At 46.3% G+C, this 22,827-nt stretch overlaps 1 protein-coding gene across 1 annotated transcript; it reads left to right on the plus strand.

Annotated features, from left to right (window-relative positions):
- The first annotated feature begins 7,454 nt into the window (after positions 1-7,454).
- On the plus strand, positions 7,455-21,444 carry LOC134958817 (mucin-2-like). The gene is made up of 11 exons (XM_063941536.1): positions 7,455-7,647; positions 10,256-10,330; positions 10,646-10,762; positions 11,184-11,306; positions 17,846-17,920; positions 18,237-18,362; positions 18,784-18,906; positions 19,297-19,404; positions 20,592-20,693; positions 21,121-21,237; positions 21,368-21,444. Exons 1-11 carry the CDS (start codon positions 7,455-7,457, stop codon positions 21,442-21,444), a joined length of 1,236 nt encoding a protein of 411 aa, XP_063797606.1.
- Positions 21,445-22,827: the final 1,383 nt, after the last annotated feature.

Below are 22,827 nucleotides of genomic sequence, written 5' to 3' on the forward strand. Positions count from 1 at the left end.
GTACTTACCATACCCCCTACCTTCTAACCCACCTTTTCTGCAGCCTAACCCTTATAACCCCTCCACAGCTTAGCCCTAACCCTCCACGCCATAGACTAACCTTAACCTCCACCAGCGATGCCTACACTTATACATCCCTGGCGGTGACTAACCCAAACCCCTCTTCCCTGCAGCCTATCCCTAAACTCCCTCTTCTCCTTACACTGTAATACTAACCCTCACCAGTTATCGTAGCATCTAGTGTCAATGTTAAACCCCCCCCCACCCCTGCAGCCTAACCCTAACCTGATCGCACCTGCCTCTTTTAAGTTAGTCTCCCCTAAAATGACTACTGTTTCCTCTGGCTTTCTCCACAAGTTTATCAACGGCTCACCCACACCTAGCAATAGTCCTGCTGGATTCTTTCAGGACAGTAAAGTTCTTACTGGACAGAGGTGTCCATACACAGTAATGTAGACTTTTCCTATACTTTAAAGTATTTTTCCGTGTACAGTACATGTACAGCAATGTACAGTGCAGGAATGCTTACTTATTGACGGTACAGATGTGCCGGCATCATGAAGTGGGTGGTCGGGTGGTGGTAGTAGCGGGAGTGCTGGGGGGTCCTGGAGACCATGTTTGGCCCTCGCCCTCCTGGAGGCCTGTCAATGGTGAAAAATAATAAAACACATTGGCCCCTGTACAGTAGTAGTAGTTACTGTATCGAACACATTGGCCACAGCATTCACATTGTCCCCAGGAGTGATCAAACAGAAGCATTCACCCCCACATGGTTTAAATTTCACAAGGTGCACATCGCACCTGTGGCCTATTTCAGATCAGATCGTAGATGTACTGTAGATGTGCTACATTTAGCACATCTACGATCAGTTCTACAATCAGTTTCACAGACATGCGGGAGGACGCCCAGCATGTCTGGCCCTACACCCCAGCATACAGTAGGTACAAAAGCATTGCATGGCTGCAAATATTGGGATAGTAAAGCATAATACAGTATACAGTACATTAATACGTTGTACTGTAATTACAGATAGGAGAGGGCTACTGAGGCAGCTTGTCCCACCCTCCTCTTAATGTGCCTCCCCAAACCCTGCCATGAATAAACATACAGTACATATGAAATGCAACAAGGAAATCCCCACAATGCCCTACCACTCCCCACTGGAAAAAATACACAGTACTGTACATTACTAGGGCTACAGTATTTTGGAAGCCAAAATCCTAGGCAATGTTGTGGGTACTGTAGTTATACATGAATGGCAACCTTACAGTATTTACTGGATTTTGACCTGGTGAATGGCGAATACATTAAAATACTGTACTTTAGTGCAGTAGATTTTAACATACAGTACTGTACTGTACTGGATTCAGCAAGCATTGCAGAAGTCTGAAGATTATTCCCACTTGATACTGTAAACAGCAATGAGGGATCTTAATACTGAAAGTTATTAATAATTACAGTACTGTACTTTGGAGGTCTACCTCTTCTACAGGCGTTGCTGTAAAAAAATAGTGCACTGTCAGTTTACTGTGCAGTACTGTACCTCGAACCCATGTGAACAAACACAATACAGTGAATGGATAGAGAAGGTAAAGGCGGGGCATGAGATACACTTTACAATAATGTACACTGCACATGTGGTGTTTTATTTAAATTACAGTAGAGAAGGTACTGTACAGTACAGTTCAGTACTCTGAGGTATACTGTAGGTTTAGTTCTCTACCGTAGACCTCACGGGGCCCTAATCAAAATGCAGATTTAGGGCACCCCTCCCTCAAACAATCCAGCATCCCCAATACTGTACTTAAAATAACACTGTACACCCAACCCCCTCCACTACACACCCAGCTTTGTGAAATTTAAAATTATATGCAAAATTAATGTACTGTATGTTATACTGTACAAAATACTCCAGAAATGTCCTATAGTGTATACAGCCTTGTGGTTGGCCTCTTATGGCAAGCAGAGACCCGTGAGACCTACAGGACCTAAGCAGATGCTTTGGTTAACTTGTGGTAAATCCTCCACTGTGTACTGTAGTGTAGAGACAGTGGAGGTCATTCCGAGTTGATCGCTCGCTAGCTGTTTTTAGCAGCCATGCAAACACTTTGCCGCCGCCCACTGGGGAGTGTACTGTATTTTAGCTTTGCAGGAGTGCGAACGCTTGTGCAGCCGAGCTCTGCAAAAACAGTTTGTGCAGTTTCAGAGTACTGTAGCTCTGAACTTACTCAGCCCTTGTGATCACTACAGCCTATTCGTGTCAGGATTGGACGTCATACACCCGCCCAGCGACCGGCCAGCCACGCCTGCATTTTCTCCGACACGCCTGCATTTTTCCAAACACTCCCTGAAAACGGTCAGTTGACACTCAGAAACGCCCCCTTCATGTCAGTCATCTTGCGTTCTGCCGTGTGAATGGAATCGTCGATAGATTCCATTCAAACGGCAAGGAACCGTTGTACGACGCGCCTGCGCATTGCAGTGCATACCATGTGCAGAAAAGCAGATTTTTAGCCTGATCGCTACACAGGGAACAAATGCAGCTAGCGATAAACTCTGAATGACCACCAGTATTACTAAAAGTTAGAGACAGTACAGTCAGTAATGTACTGTACAGTACAGTAGTTCTTACATGGTAGTGGAGGAGTCTCAGGCCACTCCCCATCCTCAGATTCCTCCTCTGGTAGTATGGGGGAATGCACTGTGGATAAAGAAATGATTGTTCACTTTCTGATATGATAGTAATACAGTACAGCATACAGAAATACTATACAATATCATACGGCAGCACATGTGAAAACCAATAAAGTACAGTAAGAAGATTATTGATGCTGGAGCCCAACATTCTGTGTACTGTAATGTAATGTGCTGTACCATGGAGTGCCCGAAGAACAAATCAATCACTAATACAAAAGACAAATCTGTGTTCTCCTACAGTACCTACTGTACTGTACTGTAGCTAATGTATACTACTCTACTTTGGACAGCATGCGCAGAAAGGTGCAGTACTGTACAGTATCCATACAGAAAAACAGGGGAAGACCAGCAGTAAGATGGCTTGACAACTACAGTATTACTGTATGTTGTACAGTATCTACAGTACTACGTACAGTATACTATCACACTATCAACACTGAGCCGCTTCAGGGAAGATACAAATTTGCTTAGGGCAGCAATCCATAGGGTCATCATACTGTAAATCATCATTAACAATACAACATGATGTACAGTACAGTTCAGTACTTACAGCCTGGGAGAGGCCTGGTCCATACAGGAGGCAGTGCTGCTGCCACCTCCTCATCGGAGGAGCAGGATGCATAGTATAGGGTTGGCTCCGGGGGCTCAGGGCTGCTCCAGCACTCGTAGCTGTCTGTGCTGGGGCCTGAAGGGCTGCTTGGCCCTGCTTCCTCCTGCTGAACTGTGGATCAAAAAATGGTAGCACAATTTTCAGTAAGACAGACCGGGGAGGGTGGGAGGAGATGAGGTTGGTGATACTGTATACTGTATAATAGGGAATAATGAAGTCTTTTGTGTAGAGGAGGGAGACACACACACATTTTCAACAATTTAGAAATACAGTATACTGTATGCATACAGTTAGCCCTTATTAAAAAACTCACAAAGTAACAAAAACAAAAACAAGTACTGTACTTACTATGGGGAGGGCTGTGCTTGCCTTTCCAGTGGAGGATGGGTGGACGGGTGGTGGCGGGTCCTGGAGGGCACGGTGGGCCCTGGTCCACCTGGAGGCCTGTCACTGTGGAAAAATAATAAAACACATTGGTCCCTACAGAGTAGTTACTGTATCAAACACATTGCCCACAGCATTAACCCTGTCCCCAGCAGTGATCAAACAGAAGCATTCATCCCCACAGGAATAAAGCACATTGGGCCCCCCACAGTAAGCAAACACATAGGGGGTAATTCCTAGTTGATCGCAGCATGAAATTTTTTAGCAGTTGGGCAAAACCATGTGCACTGCAGGGGGGGCAGATATAACATTTGCAGAGAGAGTTAGATTTGGGTGGGTTATTTTGTTTCTGTGTAAGGTAAATACTGGCTGCTTTATTTTTACACTGCAATTTAGATTGCAGATTGAACACACCACACCCAAATCTAACTCTCTCTGCACATGTTATATCTGCCTCCCCTGCAGTGCACATGGTTTTGCCCAACTGCTAACAAAAATCCTGCTGCAATCAACTTGGAATTACCCCCATTGTTCCCCGTACTAAGCAAAAACAGCAGGCCCAGCAGTAACTTTTTTGGGTAGTAAAGCATAACACAGTATACAGTACTTACCATATCCCCTACCTTTAACCCACATTTTCTGCAGCCTAACCCCAAAAACTCCTCCACAGCTTAGCCCTAACCCTCCCTGCCACGGACTATCCTTAACCTCCACCAGCGATGCCTAAACTTAACCATCCCTGGATGGTCGGGTCGTGGTGGTGGTGGAGGAGGTGGGAGCCGGAGGGCGCGGTGGGCCCTGGTCCGCCTGGAGGCCTGTCACTGTGGAAAAATAATAAAAATCATTGGCCCCTGTACAGTGGTCACTGTATCAACACCCCCCCCACCCCCCACAGTAAGCAAACACATTGTTCCCATACTAAGCAAAAACAGCAGGCCCGGCAGTAACGTAGCATCTACTGTCAAGGTGAAGCCCTCTGCCCCTGTACTTACCTGGCAAGGGAGGGAGAGTGCCACTGGGGCCCTCCAGAGGATCAGCTCCCTGGCTAGACGGGTGGAGGCGGGGCCTTCGTTCTGTGAAAAATAAACATTATTTAAAAATCGTCACCCCCTCCCACAAAAAATTATACTATAAATACAGTATGCACCCATATTATACAGTAATTAATCATTAAAAATAAATTTAAAAAAATCAAAGGATACTTTCCGTATGCCAGCTGAGGGATTTCCAGCAAATGGTAAACAGATGCCAGAATCACAAGTGTAGGACGACATGTTCTACTGTAGGTCGACAGGTCAGAAGGGCAACATTAGTTTTTCACATTTTTTTTATTTTTTGAAAACCTTTTCATGCAGTACTTTACGATCCACGTGGACTACAATTGGGAACGGAAACCTGTGGCAAGTGCAACGGTAGCGGAGGGAGGAACCTTGCACGAAACATGGCGAGCAAAGCGAACCATCCGAGGGGGCTCGGTGCACTACTTGGGGTTCTCGGTCACTACTGTATATGGAGGAAACCACACAAAATAAACATCAAAAACTCATGTCTACCATCTCATCTGTCGACACAGATCGTGTCGACCTGCAGACCCTGTCATCCTAGAAACCCTGTCACCCTACAGTACTTAGTGTCGACCAATAGTGGTCGACCTAGACACCGTGTCCTACAGTAGTTACTGTCGATCTTCCATACAGTACCAGACCCCTTGAGCAAGCCCTGTACTTACTGTACTTGTAATAATAATAATAATAATAATAATATACTGACTCGGCTGCAGTACTGTACAGTAATACTTTTTAGTATACTGTACTGTAGTACATAAAAATGTAATGACAGTAATAAAAAAATCACTGTACTGTACCTCTAGCAACTTTGGCCCTCAATAGTTGCAGCCTCTGCGGTTCCCGTCTAACCAGGTCACTCCATCTTCTCTGGAGAGCCGGGATACCTCTCTCCCTGTGCAGTCTAGATAGGATCTCCTGTCTGGCACATTCATATGCTGCCAATTTCTCAGCATTATTGGCCAGGGGCCTGTCAATATGCTGCACAAGAATCTGTAGCTCCTTACTACTGAACCTTCTTGCCCTGTGCGCCATTTTGTCACAGAGGTAATAATAATGGCGCCCCCGCCCGATCACGCTAGCTGTGGATATTGTCGATACAGTGTGTACAAATTGCAGGATCACATTAGCGTAAGCAGCTACCTTTTTTTTTTAAAGCACCAAGATACAACACATGACATATACACCCGGAGGGCTCACCTGGTCGGCTGTGGCCTAACTATAACAGCGGCTGCCTGCAATGCTTGAAGACCCGGGTTCGATACAGAGTTCGGCACCCATTTATTATTTTATTTTTATTTTTTTATTCTTTTTTAATACAATAAAGTTATTTGTGTTTTAAGTTTCTACTTCTCGTTATATAAAAAAAGTCCGCTTCTACTAAATACAAGGCCACGCTGCAGCCCTGTTCACACTATTCATCTAGTCGTTATGTTGTGTACAAAATGATGGATAACATTAGCATAAGCAGCGATCCTATTTCGGACTAGCTTTGTGTCTCTGTTGTTTCAAATGGGCAGAAATATTGAATACAAAGTGCAACTGGGCACCTACAGTATCTCATGAATGCACAGTATGACTACCAGATGGTCTACAGGCACACTGCCGCCCGATCACGCTAGCTATAGATATTGTCATTACAGTATGTACAAATTGCAGGATCACATTAGCGTAAGCAGCAATACTATATTGGACTAGCTTTTATTTTATTTTTTTTGAAAGCAGTCAGATATAACACATCACATACAGTATACACCCGGAGGACCACTGGGTCCATGTTTCCCTATTCAGTATATTATATTTTAAGAAGGTGCTTGCTGATACCAGAGATATTGGTGGCCTAGTGGTTAGAGTAAGGCATGTGCATTGCGTGCTCCCTGGGTTCGATCCCCGGTTGGAGCACACAACTTATTTATTTACTTATTTATCCTACTATCTGTCAGGTGCATCCAGCGTCATGCTAGGGACTTCAGTAGGAAAAATAGCGACCCACGGAAGCCCATACCTATGTGGGGAGCTCCTCATTCTATTGAGGTGGCGCGACCGGCCCTTGGCCAATAATCGGGAGAAGGGGCGGGCATATAACCGAGCCTGCCGTGAAATTTTATTTAAGTATGAGAGATCACGTTCTATACGGTCACTCCAGCAGAGGTGGAGTGACTTGGTCTCCAGACAGCCGAGGAAGCTGGAGTTGCTGCGGCTGTCTCTAATAATGAGTAAGTACAGTCCAGTACTGCACTTTATTATTGTTTAGTACAGTACACAGGGCCAGATTAACAATGGGGCGGATGGAGCTCCAGGCCTACACATCAAAATAGGCCCATCATCATGGCAGCATGATGATCACTAGCCACCACCTGTACACATGGTCTGCCACAAAACATAACTAATAGGCCCCAGGGCCGGCGCCACCACTAGGCAGCTTTAGGCAGCTGCCTATGGGCGCCTGCCACTGGAGGGCGGCACGCTTCCACTAAACTTACTTTTTTTTTTAATCAACTGCCCCTAGAGGATGCGCCCACAGATTATGTGTCCCAGGCAATCCCCCCACCGCATCCCCCGAGCCTGTCACTTCCACACACAGCTGCATGTTCGGCTCCGCTGTTGCCGCCCTCCTCCGATTCCAGTCAAACAGCAGAATAGCCGCTGTTCTGCCGCTTGACTGGGATCGGAGGAGGCGGCGACAGCGGAGCCGAACATGCAGCTGTGTGTGGAAGTGACAGGTGGGGGGGAGCGGGCGCAGTTTATCCTGATGGAGCGGAGGAAGCAGCGGAGCCCAGCCAAGCATGCGGCTGTGTGCGGTAGTGACTCGGGGGCTGCTTCTCAGGATGGAGACGCTGAGGAGCGGAGGAGGCGGCAGAGGCAGAGCCGTGAATGCTGCAGCTGTGCGGGTAAGTGATGGGCTCGGGAGATGCCAGGGAGCAGTGGATGCAGGGAGCAGTGGTGGATCAGCAGCCCGAATCCTGGAGATCAGGTCACTGCTGGCCTCTCCCTGCTTTGCCATGTTATTCCGAAGACCCTGTGTCACAACAGCGGTGCACACGGCTGGTAAGAGCAGAGAAACAAGTGGCCAGAGTGTGGACAGTAGCGCAGTATGTGTGTGTATATGTGCAATGCATGCTGTATATATATATATATGTGTGCATGCTATATGTGTGTGATATTTGTGTGCATGCTGTGCCTGTGTATATATCTATATGTGTGTGTGTGTGTGTGTGCGCGCGTATGTTGTATGTGTGTATATATGCATGCTGTATGTGTGTGTGTCTCTATGTGCATGCTGTATGTGTGCGTGATATGTATGTGTATATGTGAGTGTGTGTATATATCTGCATGTAATATGTGTGTATATGTGGACGCACTGTATTCCCCTATCACAGACACATAGCGTTCAGTTTCTGCGGCCCTATGAGGGGGTTCAGTATGATATACGGTCGGCCGGGATGCTGTCCGTCAGTATACCGACAACAGCATCCCGACCGTCAGTATGCCAGCAGCAGGGTGAGTGCAAAGAGTCCGCTTACGGGCTCGATGCACTCGCCATGCTGCAGCCTCGGTGGCATGCTGCGCTTGCCATAGGTTCTATTCCCACTCTATGGGTGTTGTGGACACCCACAAGTGGGAATAGCCCATTAGCTGGTATTCCGGCTGTCAGAAGTGTCAGTGATCGGGATCCCAGCGTCGGTATCCTGACTGTCGCCAACTTAACTGCATCCCCTATGAGGAGCCCTATTAACAATTGCAGGCTTTTCAGCCCACAGTATTATTAACAATGAGATATAGTGCCTATCTATAATATAAAACAACAGATTGTGGTACTGTATTATACTGTACCTTACCTGGTTTTGGGACTGGGTTCATTTTAACATGTAATTTATGCAATACTGTATATATCTAGTTTTTCTTTTTCTGCTATTTGCACAGCCTCTAGATCACACCTCACACTTCACGTCTTTATTAGAACTAATTTTTACTGATAGAGGGGGAAGGGGGGGGGGGGGCTGTAGGCTGACTTTTGCCTAGGGTGCCAAAAAACCTTGCACCGGCCCTGATAGGCCCAATTCACACTATAGTACTGTATATGGGTTTTGTCTTTACAGTGTGTACTGATGGGTTTCATTTCTTAGCATAAACACTGTGGGGCATACTTGCCTACCTGACCCTCTCCATGAGGGAGAACATGCTCTGTTCCTGGACTTTCCTGGTAATGTATGATTGCCTTCACCTGTGGTGAAACACCTTGCTTGTCAATTACCTAGCTCACCACAGGTGATGGCAATCATACATTACCAGGAAAGTCCAGGAACAGAGCATTTTCTCCCTCATGGAGAGGGTCAGGTAGGCAAGTATGCCGTGGGGGCATACTGTATCTGGCACTGTGGGGGCATACCATGTGTAGCTGGCACTGCTGGGGGGCATATCATGTCTATCTGGCATTGCACTACTGTAGGCATTGTTTGTAAGGCCCAATTCACACTACAGTACTGTATATGGATTTTGTCTTTACAGTGTGTATTGATGCAGTACGTGTCATTTCTTAGCATAAACACTGGGGGCATACTGTATCTGGCACTGTGGGGGCATACCATGTGTAGCTGGCACTGCTGGGGGGCATATCATGTCTATCTGGCACTGCACTACTGTAGGCATTGTTTGTAAGGCCCAATTCACACTACAGTACTTTATATGGATTTTGTCTTTACAGTGTGTACTGATGCAGTACGTGTCATTTCTTAGCATAAACACCATGGGGGCATACTGTATCTGGCATAATGTGTAGCTGGCACTGCTGGGGGGCATATCATGTCTATCTGGCACTGCACTACTGTAGGCATTGTTTGTAAGGCTCAATTCACACTACAGTACTGTATATGGATTTTGTCTTTACAGTGTGTACTGATGCAGTACGTGTCATTTCTTAGCATAAACACCGTGGGGGCATACTGTATCTGGCATAATGTGTAGCTGGCACTGCTGGGGGGCATATCATGTCTATCTGGCACTGCACTACTGTAGGCATTGTTTGTAAGGCCCAATTCACACTACAGTACTGTATATGGATTTTGTCTTTACAGTGTGTACTGATGCAGTACGTGTCATTTCTTAGCATAAACACCATGGGGGCATACTGTATCTGGCATAATGTGTAGTTGGCACTGCTGGGGGGCATATCATGTCTATCTGGCACTGCACTACTGTAGGCATTGTTTGTAAGGCCCAATTCACACTACAGTACTGTATATGGATTTTGTCTTTACAGTGTGTACTGATGCAGTACGTGTCATTTCTTAGCATAAACACCGTGGGGGCATACTGTATCTGGCATAATGTGTAGCTGGCACTGCTGGGGGGCATATCATGTCTTTCTGGCACTGCACTACTGTAGGCATTGTTTGTAAGGAACACTACTGTTTGATAATATGAAATTACTGTTACAGTATTCAGTACTGTATGTGCAGGACTGTGTCTAAGGACACTGTAATTATTTTTTGTACCCAGAACGTCGGAGGATACTACAGGACAGAGCCCGGCGACATGGCTTTAAAGCCATACCAGGCACAAGCCCAGCAACCAGTAAGTCCTGTACTCTCTTTATTGTGTCCTTTTTCTTTTTTCATTTAAAGTAAAACATTAAAGGTAGGGGGGTATGGTAAGTACTGTATACTGCGTTATGCTTTACTACCCCAAAAGACACTGCTGGGCCTGCTGATTTTGCTTAGTACGGGGAACAATGTGTTTGTTTACTGTGAGGGGACCAATGTGCGTTATTCCTGTGGGGGTGAATGCTTCTGTTTGATCACTGCTGGGGACAGTGTTAATGCTGTGGGTAATGTGTTTGATACAGTAACTACTGTACAGGGACCAATGATTTTTATTATTTTTCCACAGTGACAGACCTCCAGTCGGACCAGGGCCCACCAAGCCCTCCGGCTCCCACCTCCTCCACCTCCACCACCACCACCACCACCACTCCTCCACCTTCCAGCATTCCCGGACCCTCAATAAGTAAGCTAAGTCAATAGGCTGCAGGGAAGAGGGCTTTGGCTAAGTCACCTCCAGGGATGGTTAAGTTTAGGCATCGCTGGTGGAGGTTAAGGATAATCTATGGCAGGGAGGGTTAGGGCTAAGCTGCGGAGGAGTTTTTTGGGTTAGGCTGCAGAAAAGGTGGGTTAAAGGTAGGGGGTATGGTAAGTACTGTATACTGTGTTATGCTTTACTACCCCAAAAGATACTGCTGGGCCTGCTGATTTTGCTTAGTACGGGGAACAATGTGTTTGCTTACTGTGGGGGGGCCAATGTGCGTTATTCCTGTGGGGGTGAATGCTTCTGTTTGATCACTGCTGGGGACAGTGTTAATGCTGTGGGCAATGTGTTTGATACAGTAACTACTGTACAGGGACCAATGGTTTTTATTATTTTTCCACAGTGACAGACCTCCAGGCAGACCAGGGCCCACCAAGCCCTCCGGCTCCCACTTCCTCCACCTCCTCCTCCACCACCACCACCACCATCACTCCTCCACCTTCCAGCATTCCCGGACCCTCAATAAGTAAGCTAAGTCAATAGGCTGCAGGGAAGAGGGCTTTGGCTAAGTCACCGCCAGGGATGGTTAAGTTTAGGCATCGCTGGTGGAGGTTAAGGATAGTCTATGGCAGGGAGGGTTAGGGCTAAGCTGTGGAGGAGTTTTTTGGGTTAGGCTGCAGAAAAGGTGGGTTAAAGGTACTACCCCAAAAGTTACTGCCGGGCCTGCTGTTTTTTGCTAAGTACAGGGAACAATGTGTTTGATTACTGTGGGGGGGCCAATGTGCTTTATTCCTGCGGGGGTGAATGTTTCTGTTTGATCACTGCTGGGCACAATGTTAATGTTGTGACCAATGTGTTTGATACAGTCAATACTGTACAGGGGCCAATGTGTTTTATTATTTTTCCACATTGACAGGCCTCCAGTCGCACCTGGGCCGACTGCGCCCTCTGGCTGCCTCCACCACCACCACCCGGCCAGTGGACGTACATGTAGCCGAACCCTCAATGAGTAAGCTAAGTCAATAGGCTTGGGGTTCTCGGTCACTACTGTATATGGAGGAAACCACACCAAATAAACATCAAAAACTCATGTCTATCATCTTATCTGTCGACACAGATCGTGTCGACCTGCAGACCCTGTCATCCTAGAAACCCTGTCACCCTACAGTACTTAGTGTCGACCAATAGTGGTCGACCTAGACACTGTGTCCTACAGTAGTTACTGTCGATCTTCCATACAGTACCAGACCCCTTGAGCAAGCCCTGTACTTACTGTACTTGTAATAATAATAATAATAATAATAATAATAATATACTGACTCGGCTGCAGTACTGTACAGTAATACTTTTTAGTATACTGTACTGTAGTACATAAAAATGTAATGACAGTAATAAAAAAATCACTGTACTGTACCTCTAGCAACCTTGCTGCACAAGAATCTGTAGCTCCTTACTACTGAACCTTCTTGCCCTGTGCGCCATTTTGTCACAGAGGTAATAATAATGGCGCCCCCGCCCGATCACGCTAGCTGTGGATATTGTCGTTACAATGTGTACAAATTGCAGGATCACATTAGCGTAAGCAGCTACCTTTTTTTTTTTTAAAGCACCAAGATACAACACATGACATATACACCCGGAGGGCTCACCTGGTCGGCTGTGGCCTAACTATAACAGTGGCTGCCTGCAATGCTTGAAGACCCGGGTTCGATACAGAGTTCGGCACCCATTTTTTATTTTATTTTAATTTTATTATTCTTTTTTAATACAATAAAGTTATTTGTGTTTTAAGTTTCTACTTCTCGTTATATAAAAAAAGTCCGCTTCTACTAAATACAAGGCCACGCTGCAGCCCTGTTCACACTATTCATCTAGTCGTTATGTTGTGTACAAAATGATGGATAACATTAGCATAAGCAGCGATCCTATTTCGGACTAGCTTTGTGTCTCTGTTGTTTCAAATGGGCAGAAATATTGAATACAAAGTGCAACTGGGCACCTACAGTATCTCATGAATGCACAGTATGACTACCAGATGGTCTACAGGCACACTGCCGCCCGATCACGCTAGCTATAGATATTGTCGTTACAGTATGTACAAATTGCAGGATCACATTAGCGTAAGCAGCAATACTATATTGGACTAGCTTTTATTTTTATTTTTTTGAAAGCAGTCAGATATAACACATCACATACAGTATACACCCGGAGGACCACTGGGTCCATGTTTCCCTATTCAGTATATTATATTTTAAGAAGGTGCTTGCTGATACCAGAGATATCGGTGGCCTAGTGGTTAGAGTAAGGCATGTGCATTGCGTGCTCCCTGGGTTCGATCCCCGGTTGGAGCACACAACTTATTTATTTACTTATTTATCCTACTATCTGTCAGGTGCATCCAGCGTCATGCGTCACGCTAGGGACTTCAGTAGGAAAAATGGCGACCCACGGAAGCCCATACCTATGTGGGGAGCTCCTCATTCTATTGAGGTGGCGCGACCGGCCCTTGGCCAATAATCGGGAGAAGCGGCGGGCATATAACCGAGCCTGCCGTGAAATTTTATTTAAGTATGAGAGATCACGTTCTATACGGTCACTCCAGCAGAGGTGGAGTGACTTGGTCTCCAGACAGCCGAGGAAGCTGGAGTTGCTGCGGCTGTCTCTAATAATGAGTAAGTACAGTCCAGTACTGCACTTTATTATTGTTTAGTACAGTACACAGGGCCAGATTAACAATGGGGCGGATGGAGCTCCAGGCCTACACATCAAAATAGGCCCATCATCATGGCAGCATGATGATCACTAGCCACCACCTGTACACATGGTCTGCCACAAAGCATAACTAATAGGCCCCAGGGCCGGCGCCACCACTAGGCAGCTTTAGGCAGCTGCCTTAAGGGCGCCTGCCACTGGAGGGCGGCACGCTTCCACTAAACTTACTTTTTTTTTTTAATCAACTGCCCCTAGAGGATGCGCCCACAGATTATGTGTCCCAGGCAATCCCCCCACCGCATCCCCCGAGCCTGTCACTTCCACATACAGCTGCATGTTCGGCTCCGCTGTTGCCGCCCTCCTCCGATTCCAGTCAAACAGCAGAATAGCCGCTGTTCTGCCGCTTGACTGGGATCGGAGGAGGCGGCGACAGCGGAGCCGAACATGCAGCTGTGTGTGGAAGTGACAGGTGGGGGGGAGCGGGCGCAGTTTATCCTGATGGAGCGGAGGAAGCAGCGGAGCCCAGCCAAGCATGCGGCTGTGTGCGGTAGTGACTCGGGGGCTGCTTCTCAGGATGGAGACGCTGAGGAGCGGAGGAGGCGGCAGAGGCAGAGCCGTGAATGCTGCAGCTGTGCGGGTAAGTGATGGGCTCGGGAGATGCCAGGGAGCAGTGGATGCAGGGAGCAGTGGTGGATCAGCAGCCCGAATCCTGGAGATCAGGTCACTGCACCCTGCTGGCCTCTCCCTGCTTTGCCATGTTATCCCGAAGACCCTGTGTCACAACAGCGGTGCACACGGCTGGTAAGAGCAGAGAAACAAGTGGCCAGAGTGTGGACAGTAGCGCAGTATGTGTGTGTATATGTGCAATGCATGCTGTATATATATATATATATATATATATAGACAAACAGTCCCTTCCCACCTGTGGCTCAGGTGTTGTGTAGAGAAGGAAAAGGCGGCACTCCAAGGACTTGTATAACAAACTTGTATTCAAAACATAGTAAAAAAAACAAAGCAAAACAAAAGTACAGGTGTCTTACAACGTTTCAAGGCATGGCAGCCTTTTCATCAGGTAAGTGACCCTGGTGCTGTGAAAGAAAAGAAAACCGAACCAAACAGCACCAGGGTCACTTACCTGATGAAAAGGCTGCCATGCCTTGAAACGTTGTAAGACACCTGTACTTTTGTTTTGCTTTGTTTTTTTTACTATGTTTTGAATACAAGTTTGTTATACAAGTCCTTGGAGTGCCGCCTTTTCCTTCTCTACACAACACCTGAGCCACAGGTGGGAAGGGACTGTTTGTCTGCATTATCTTTTGGAGGGCACCCAGGCGTTATTCTACTTATCAGAGTGCCGGATATTTCTTTTTTGTATATATATATATATATATATGTGTGCATGCTATATGTGTGTGATATTTGTGTGCATGCTGTGCCTGTGTATATATCTATATGTGTGTGTGTGTGTGTGCGCGCGTATGTTGTATGTGTGTATATATGCATGCTGTATGTGTGTGTGTCTCTATGTGCATGCTGTATGTGTGCGTGATATGTATGTGTATATGTGAGTGTGTATATATCTGCATGTAATATGTGTGTATATGTGGACGCACTGTATTCCCCTATCACAGACACATAGCGTTCAGTTTCTGCGGCACTATGAGGGGGTTCAGTATGATATACGGTTGGCCGGGATGCTGTCCGTCAGTATACCGACAACAGCATCCCGACCGTCAGTATGCCAGCAGCAGGGTGAGTGCAAAGAGTCCGCTTACGGGCTCGATGCACTCGCCATGCTGCAGCCTCGGTGGCATGCTGCGCTTGCCATAGGTTCTATTCCCACTCTGTGGGTGTTGTGGACACCCACAAGTGGGAATAGCCCATTAGCTGGTATTCCGGCTGTCAGAAGTGTCAGTGATCGGGATCCCAGCGTCGGTATCCTGACTGTCGCCAACTTAACTGCATCCCCTATGAGGAGCCCTATTAACAATTGCAGGCTTTTCAGCCCACAGTATTATTAACAATGAGATATAGTGCCTATCTATAATATAAAACAACAGATTGTGGTACTGTATTATACTGTACCTTACCTGGTTTTGGGACTGGGTTCATTTTAACATGTCATTTATGCAATACTCTATATATCTAGTTTTTCTTTTTCTGCTATTTGCACAGCCTCTAGATCACACCTCACACTTCACGTCTTTATTAGAACTAATTTTTACTGATAGAGGGGGAAGGGGGGGGGGGGGGGGGCTGTAGGCTGACTTTTGCCTAGGGTGCCAAAAAACCTTGCACCGGCCCTGATAGGCCCAATTCACACTATAGTACTGTATATGGGTTTTGTCTTTACAGTGTGTACTGATGGGTTTCATTTCTTAGCATAAACACTGTGGGGCATACTTGCCTACCTGACCCTCTCCATGAGGGAGAACATGCTCTGTTCCTGGACTTTCCTGGTAATGTATGATTGCCATCACCTGTGGTGAAACACCTTGTTTGTCAATTAACTAGCTCACCACAGGTAATGGCAATCATACATTACCAGGAAAGTCCAGGAACAGAGCATTTTCTCGCTCATGGAGAGGGTCAGGTAGGCAAGCATGCCGTGGGGCATACTTGCCTACCTGACCCTCTCCATGAGGGAGAAAATGCTCTGTTTCTGGACTTTCCTGGTAATGTATGATTGCCATCACCTGTGGTGAAACACCTTTCTTATCAAATACCTAGCTCACCACAGGTGATGGCAATCATACATTACCAGGAAAGTCCAGGAACAGAGCATTTTCTCCCTCATGGAGAGGGTCAGGTAGGCAAGTATGCCGTGGGGGCAGACTGTATCTGGCACTGTGGGAGCATACCATGTGTAGCTGGCACTGCTGGGGGGCATATCATGTCTATCTGGCATTGCACTACTGTAGGCATTGTTTGTAAGGCCCAATTCACACTACAGTACTGTATATGGATTTTGTCTTTACAGTGTGTATTGATGCAGTACGTGTCATTTCTTAGCATAAACACCGTGGGGGCATACTGTATCTGGCACTGTGGGGGCATACCATGTGTAGCTGGCACTGCTGGGGGGCATATCATGTCTATCTGGCACTGCACTACTGTAGGCATTGTTTGTAAGGCCCAATTCACACTACAGTACTTTATATGGATTTTGTCTTTACAGTGTGTACTGATGCAGTACGTGTCATTTCTTAGCATAAACACCATGGGGGCATACTGTATCTGGCATAATGTGTAGCTGGCACTGCTGGGGGGCATATCATGTCTATCTGGCATTGCACTACTGTAGGCATTGTTTGTAAGGCCCAATTCACACTACAGTACTGTATATGGATTTTGTCTTTACAGTGTGTATTGATGCAGTACGTGTCATTTCTTAGCATAAACACTGGGGGCATACTGTATCTGGCACTGTGGGGGCATACCATGTGTAGCTGGCACTGCTGGGGGGCATATCATGTCTATCTGGCACTGCACTACTGTAGGCATTGTTTGTAAGGCCCAATTCACACTACAGTACTGTATATGGATTTTGTCTTTACAGTGTGTACTGATGCAGTACGTGTCATTTCTTAGCATAAACACCATGGGGGCATACTGTATCTGGCATAATGTGTAGTTGGCACTGCTGGGGGGCATATCATGTCTATCTGGCACTGCACTACTGTAGGCATTGTTTGTAAGGCTCAATTCACACTACAGTACTGTATATGGATTTTGTCTTTACAGTGTGTACTGATGCAGTACGTGTCATTTCTTAGCATAAACACCGTGGGGGCATACTGTATCTGGCATAATGTGTAGCTGGCACTGCTGGGGGGCATATCATGTCTATCTGGCACTGCACTACTGTAGGCATTGTTTGTAAGGCCCAATTCACACTACAGTACTGTATATGGATTTTGTCTTTACAGTGTGTACTGATGCAGTACGTGTCATTTCTTAGAATAAACACCATGGGGGCATACTGTATCTGGCATAATGTGTAGTTGGCACTGCTGGGGGGCATATCATGTCTATCTGGCACTGCACTACTGTAGGCATTGTTTGTAAGGCCCAATTCACACTACAGTACTGTATATGGATTTTGTCTTTACAGTGTGTACTGATGCAGTACGTGTCATTTCTTAGCATAAACACCGTGGGGGCATACTATATCTGGCATAATGTGTAGCTGGCACTGCTGGGGGGCATATCATGTCTATCTGGCACTGCACTACTGTAGGCATTGTTTGTAAGGAACACTACTGTTTGATAATATGAAATTACTGTTACAGTATTCAGTACTGTATGTGCAGGACTGTGTCTAAGGACACTGTAATTATTTTTTGTACCCAGAACGTCGGAGGATACTACAGGACAGAGCCCGGCGACATGGCTTTACAGCCATACCAGGCACAAGCCCAGCAACCAGTAAGTCCTGTACTCTCTTTATTGTGTCCTTTTTCTTTTTTCATTTAAAGTAAAACATTAAAGGTAGGGGGGTATGGTAAGTACTGTATACTGCGTTATGCTTTACTACCCCAAAAGATACTGCTGGGCCTGCTGATTTTGCTTAGTACGGGGGAACAATGTGTTTGTTTACTGTGGGGGGACCAATGTGCGTTATTCCTGTGGGGGTGAATGCTTCTGTTTGATCACTGCTGGGGACAGTGTTAATGCTGTGGGTAATGTGTTTGATACAGTAACTACTGTACAGGGACCAATGATTTTTATTATTTTTCCACAGTGACAGACCTCCAGTCGGACCAGGGCCCACCAAGCCCTACGGCTCCCACCTCCTCCACCTCCACCTCCACCACCACCACCACCACCACCACTCCTCCACCTTCCAGCATTCCCGGACCCTCAATAAGTAAGCTAAGTCAATAGACTGCAGGGAAGAGGGCTTTGGCTAAGTCACCTCCAGGGATGGTTAAGTTTAGGCATCGCTGGTGGAGGTTAAGGATAATCTATGGCAGGGAGGGTTAGGGCTAAGCTGCGGAGGAGTTTTTTGGGTTAGGCTGCAGAAAAGGTGGGTTAAAGGTAGGGGGTATGGTAAGTACTGTATACTGTGTTATGCTTTACTACCCCAAAAGATACTGCTGGGCCTGCTGATTTTGCTTAGTACGGGGAACAATGTGTTTGCTTACTGTGGGGGGGCCAATGTGCGTTATTCCTGTGGGGGTGAATGCTTCTGTTTGATTACTGCTGGGGACAGTGTTAATGCTGTGGGCAATGTGTTTGATACAGTAACTACTGTACAGGGACCAATGGTTTTTATTATTTTTCCACAGTGACAGACCTCCAGGCAGACCAGGGCCCACCAAGCCCTCCGGCTCCCACTTCCTCCACCTCCTCCTCCACCACCACCACCACCATCACTCCTCCACCTTCCAGCATTCCCGGACCCTCAATAAGTAAGCTAAGTCAATAGGCTGCAGGGAAGAGGGCTTTGGCTAAGTCACCGCCAGGGATGGTTAAGTTTAGGCATCGCTGGTGGAGGTTAAGGATAGTCTATGGCAGGGAGGGTTAGGGCTAAGCTGTGGAGGAGTTTTTTGGGTTAAGCTGCAGAAAAGGTGGGTTAAAGGTACTACCCCAAAAGTTACTGCCGGGCCTGCTGTTTTTTGCTAAGTACAGGGAACAATGTGTTTGATTACTGTGGGGGGGCCAATGTGCTTTATTCCTGCGGGGGTGAATGTTTCTGTTTGATCACTGCTGGGCACAATGTTAATGTTGTGACCAATGTGTTTGATACAGTCAATACTGTACAGGGGCCAATGTGTTTTATTATTTTTCCACATTGACAGGCCTCCAGTCGCACCTGGGCCGACTGCGCCCTCTGGCTGCCTCCACCACCACCACCACCACCACCACCACCCGGCCAGTGGACGTACATGTAGCCGAACCCTCAATGAGTAAGCTAAGTCAATAGGCTGCAGGGAAGAGGGCTTTGGCTAAGTCATCGCCAGGGATGGTTAAGTTTAGGCATTGCTGGTGGAGGTTAAGGTTAGTCTATGGCGGGGAGGATTAGGTCTAAGCTATGGAGGGGTTTTTAGGGTTATGCTGTAGCAAAGGTAGGGGGTATGGTAAGTACTGTATACTGTGTTATGCTTTACTACCCCAAAAGTTACTGTCGTGCCTGCTGTTTTTGATTAGTGCGGGGAATTTTTTTTTGAGTACAGTATACCGTGTTCCAAATCACTCAGGCACGGTGGTAGATGAAAAACCAACAGTGGTTTATTGACAGAATAGGCTATAACACAGTTCAGCACACTTCCGTAATCCAATTCCACATGACATTTCCCACCATAATCTCCTGACAGAACATTACTTCTTAGTCTGGGAGCAGAGAGTCTCTTCTAGCAACACAGAGACCCAGATAAATCCAATATAATGGGTCCCAAGCCGATCCCTGGCAGAACATTACTTCTTAGCCTGGTATCCAAGAATCTCTCTTCACCTCTCTGGGTAGCGCTACTTACTGTATACTGAACCTCCCAAAGCTTCATATTGCTGGGGTGTGTGTGACCTCTGTGTCTTAGGATCTTACAGCATTGGAATACAATACATATTCTAATCAAGGTAATTACATCAGCCAGAGAGCCACCCTGTCTGGTCAGCTCACTTTTGGACAATAGGGAGTAATCAAACATAGAGTAGACAATGGTACCTTATATGACTCACCCTCTGAGGGTCCACTGCGGTGTATGAAAACAATAGGAAACTACAGTACAGTAGGTGTAACATAAAGTAAATATACAGTAGGGTACATTATCTAAAAGGTTACAGATAACATAACACAATTGCATATACTGTATTAACAATATTTACAGTAGGTTGATTTAAACACAGTATTGGGTGAGCACCAATGGACATGTTATGAAGAATGAACAGACAAATTGGATACAGTATACTGGATATAGATATACAGTAAAAAGTACAGTACATGCAGTAGTTGACAGGGGCAATGAGGCATACTGTAGCGGGGGGCAATGTGCTTTATTCCTGTGGGGGTGAATACTTATGTTTGATTGCTGTGGGCAATGTCTTTGATACAGTAACTACTGCACAGGGGCCAATGATGTTTATTTTTTTTCCACAGTGAGAGTCCTCCAGGCTTACCTGGACCTACTAGGTCCTGTGATGATGACCACCACCACCAGCACCACCACCCCACCATCCGGCATTCCTGGACCCTCAATAAGTAAGCTAAGTCAATAGGCTGCAGGGAAGAGGGCTTTGCCTAAGTCACCGCCAGGTATGGTTAAGTGTAGGCATTGCTGGTGGAGGTAAAGGTTACTCTATGGCGTGGAGGGTTAGGGCTAAGCTGTGGAGGAGTTTTTAGGGTTAGGTTGCAGAAAATGTGGGTTAAAGGTTAGGGGTATGGTAAGTACTGTACACTGTGTTATGCTTTACTACCCCAAAAGTTACTGCTGGGCATGCTGATTTTGCTTAGTACGGGGAACAATGTGTTTGCTTACTGTGGGGGGGCCAATGTGCTTTATTCGTGTGGGGGTGAATGCTTCTGTTTGATCACTGCTGGGGACAATGTTAATGCTGTAACCAATGTGTTTGATACAGTAACTACTGTACAGGGTCCAATGTGTTTAATTATTTTTTCACATTGACAGGCCTCCAGGCGGACCAGGGCCCACTGCGCCCTCCGGCTCCCACCTCCACCTCCACCACCACCACCACCCAACCAGGACCAGAACAGACGGGCTATGGGCCGGACAATCTTTCAAGGGGTACAGTAATAATAATAATGTTATTTTACATGCATACTGTTCATAAACTTTGAAGTGCTGTACAGTATACTGTACAGTACTCAACCTGTGTTACTGTTCTAATACTGTACATTGTTTTTTATTTTCACAGAGCAAGTCCGGCAATTGATTCTGATTCTGTGGGCGGTGGTGAACAGAATGTTCGAAATTATTTTGCAGCACATTTAATTTTTGTTTATTTCTTTAATGTTTTTTTTTATTAAACTTTTTCTAGTTTACAGTTGTTTTGTGTTATTTTTCCCCTTAGTAGAGAGAGTCTACAGTGCACTGTATAATGTATCAGTAACGAGCCTTGAAACTCCCCCCACCCCCTTGCTGTTATCACTACAAAGTCCATCCAGTTTTCCTGTCAGTCCATCAATTTGCGCTTGAAGGTGAGTCACCTTGCCCAGAAGGTCTCTCACCAGCCCTGGGGTTGTGCTCCAGAATAGAATGCTTTGGTTTTCACCATCTTCACACTATGCAGTGCACTCTACAATACACAATAATAAGACTCAAGTACATGCACAGTACAGTAGTAACAGTACAGTAGCAAATTATGGTTCAATTAGAGTACTACAGAGCTTTGTATGAGGGGGTGCAAGCTCGTTCGTGATGTACTGTAAATATCTGGCGAGTGTTAAATTACAGTACATACTGTACAGTAGACGTGAGTCGCAGACATGGCCACATTACAATGCCAGGGGCTGGGATTTCATGTAGAACATACTGTCGCAGCATGTTAGGCAGTGAAAACAGTGGAGAAGTGAAGCAATCAGCATTGTGGTAACATTTATAAATTGCATACTATAGTATAAAATAATACCGAGAATCTGATTGGTTGCCATGGGTAACTTCTCCACTTCTTCATGTTTGTCACTACTTCATGACTAAGGGGCTAATTCCGGCCAGATCGTAGCCCTGCAAAAATTTCAGAGAGAGAGAGAGAGAGGGGTGGGGTGGGAGAGAGATACAGTTTCAGGGGGAGAGACAATGGGGGTCATTCCGAGTTGCCCATTTTCGCTATACTGCGATTAGTCGCTTACTGCGCATGCGCAAGGTACGCAGAGCGCATGCGCTTAGTTATTTTACTAAAAACTTAGCTGTTTTGCTGTAGCGTCTGCGGCGCTTTTCAGTCGCACTGGTGTTCGCTAAATGATTGACTGGAAAGGGGCGTTTCTGGGCGGCAACTCAGAGTTTTCCCGGCATTGGCTAAAAAACGCAGGCGTGTCAGGGAAAAACGCGGGAATGTCTGGAGAAACGGTGGAGTGGCTGGCCGAACGCAGGGCGTGTTTGTGACATCAAACCAGGAACGAAACGCCCTGAGCTGATCGCAGTGTAGGAGTAAGTCTCGAGCTACTCAGAAACTGCTAAGAATTTTCTATTCGCAATTCTGCTACTCTTTCGTTCGCTATTCTGCTATGCTAAGATTCACTCCCAGAGGGCGGCGGCTTAGCGTGTGCAATGCTGCTAAAAGCAACTAGCGAGCGAACAACTCGGAATGAGGGCCAATATCAGGGACAGAGTTTCCAAAGACTGTTAACCTGTACACAGTAAGTATCACAAGCTTAC

The sequence above is a fragment of the Pseudophryne corroboree genome, chromosome 9 (genome assembly GCF_028390025.1).
Source record: "Pseudophryne corroboree isolate aPseCor3 chromosome 9, aPseCor3.hap2, whole genome shotgun sequence".
In the NCBI taxonomy this organism is placed as follows: domain Eukaryota; kingdom Metazoa; phylum Chordata; class Amphibia; order Anura; family Myobatrachidae; genus Pseudophryne; species Pseudophryne corroboree.

Bases quoted from the DNA above. Each gene is read 5' to 3' on its own strand.
- LOC134958817 (XM_063941536.1), top strand. From the start codon at position 7,455: ATGCAGCTGTGTGTGGAAGTGACAGGTGGGGGGGAGCGGGCGCAGTTT. The intron at 7,648-10,255 runs GTAAGTGATGGG...TTTTGTACCCAG, and splicing joins TGAATGCTGCAGCTGTGCGG to AACGTCGGAGGATACTACAG. The intron at 10,763-11,183 runs GTAAGCTAAGTC...ATTTTTCCACAG, and splicing joins CATTCCCGGACCCTCAATAA to TGACAGACCTCCAGGCAGAC.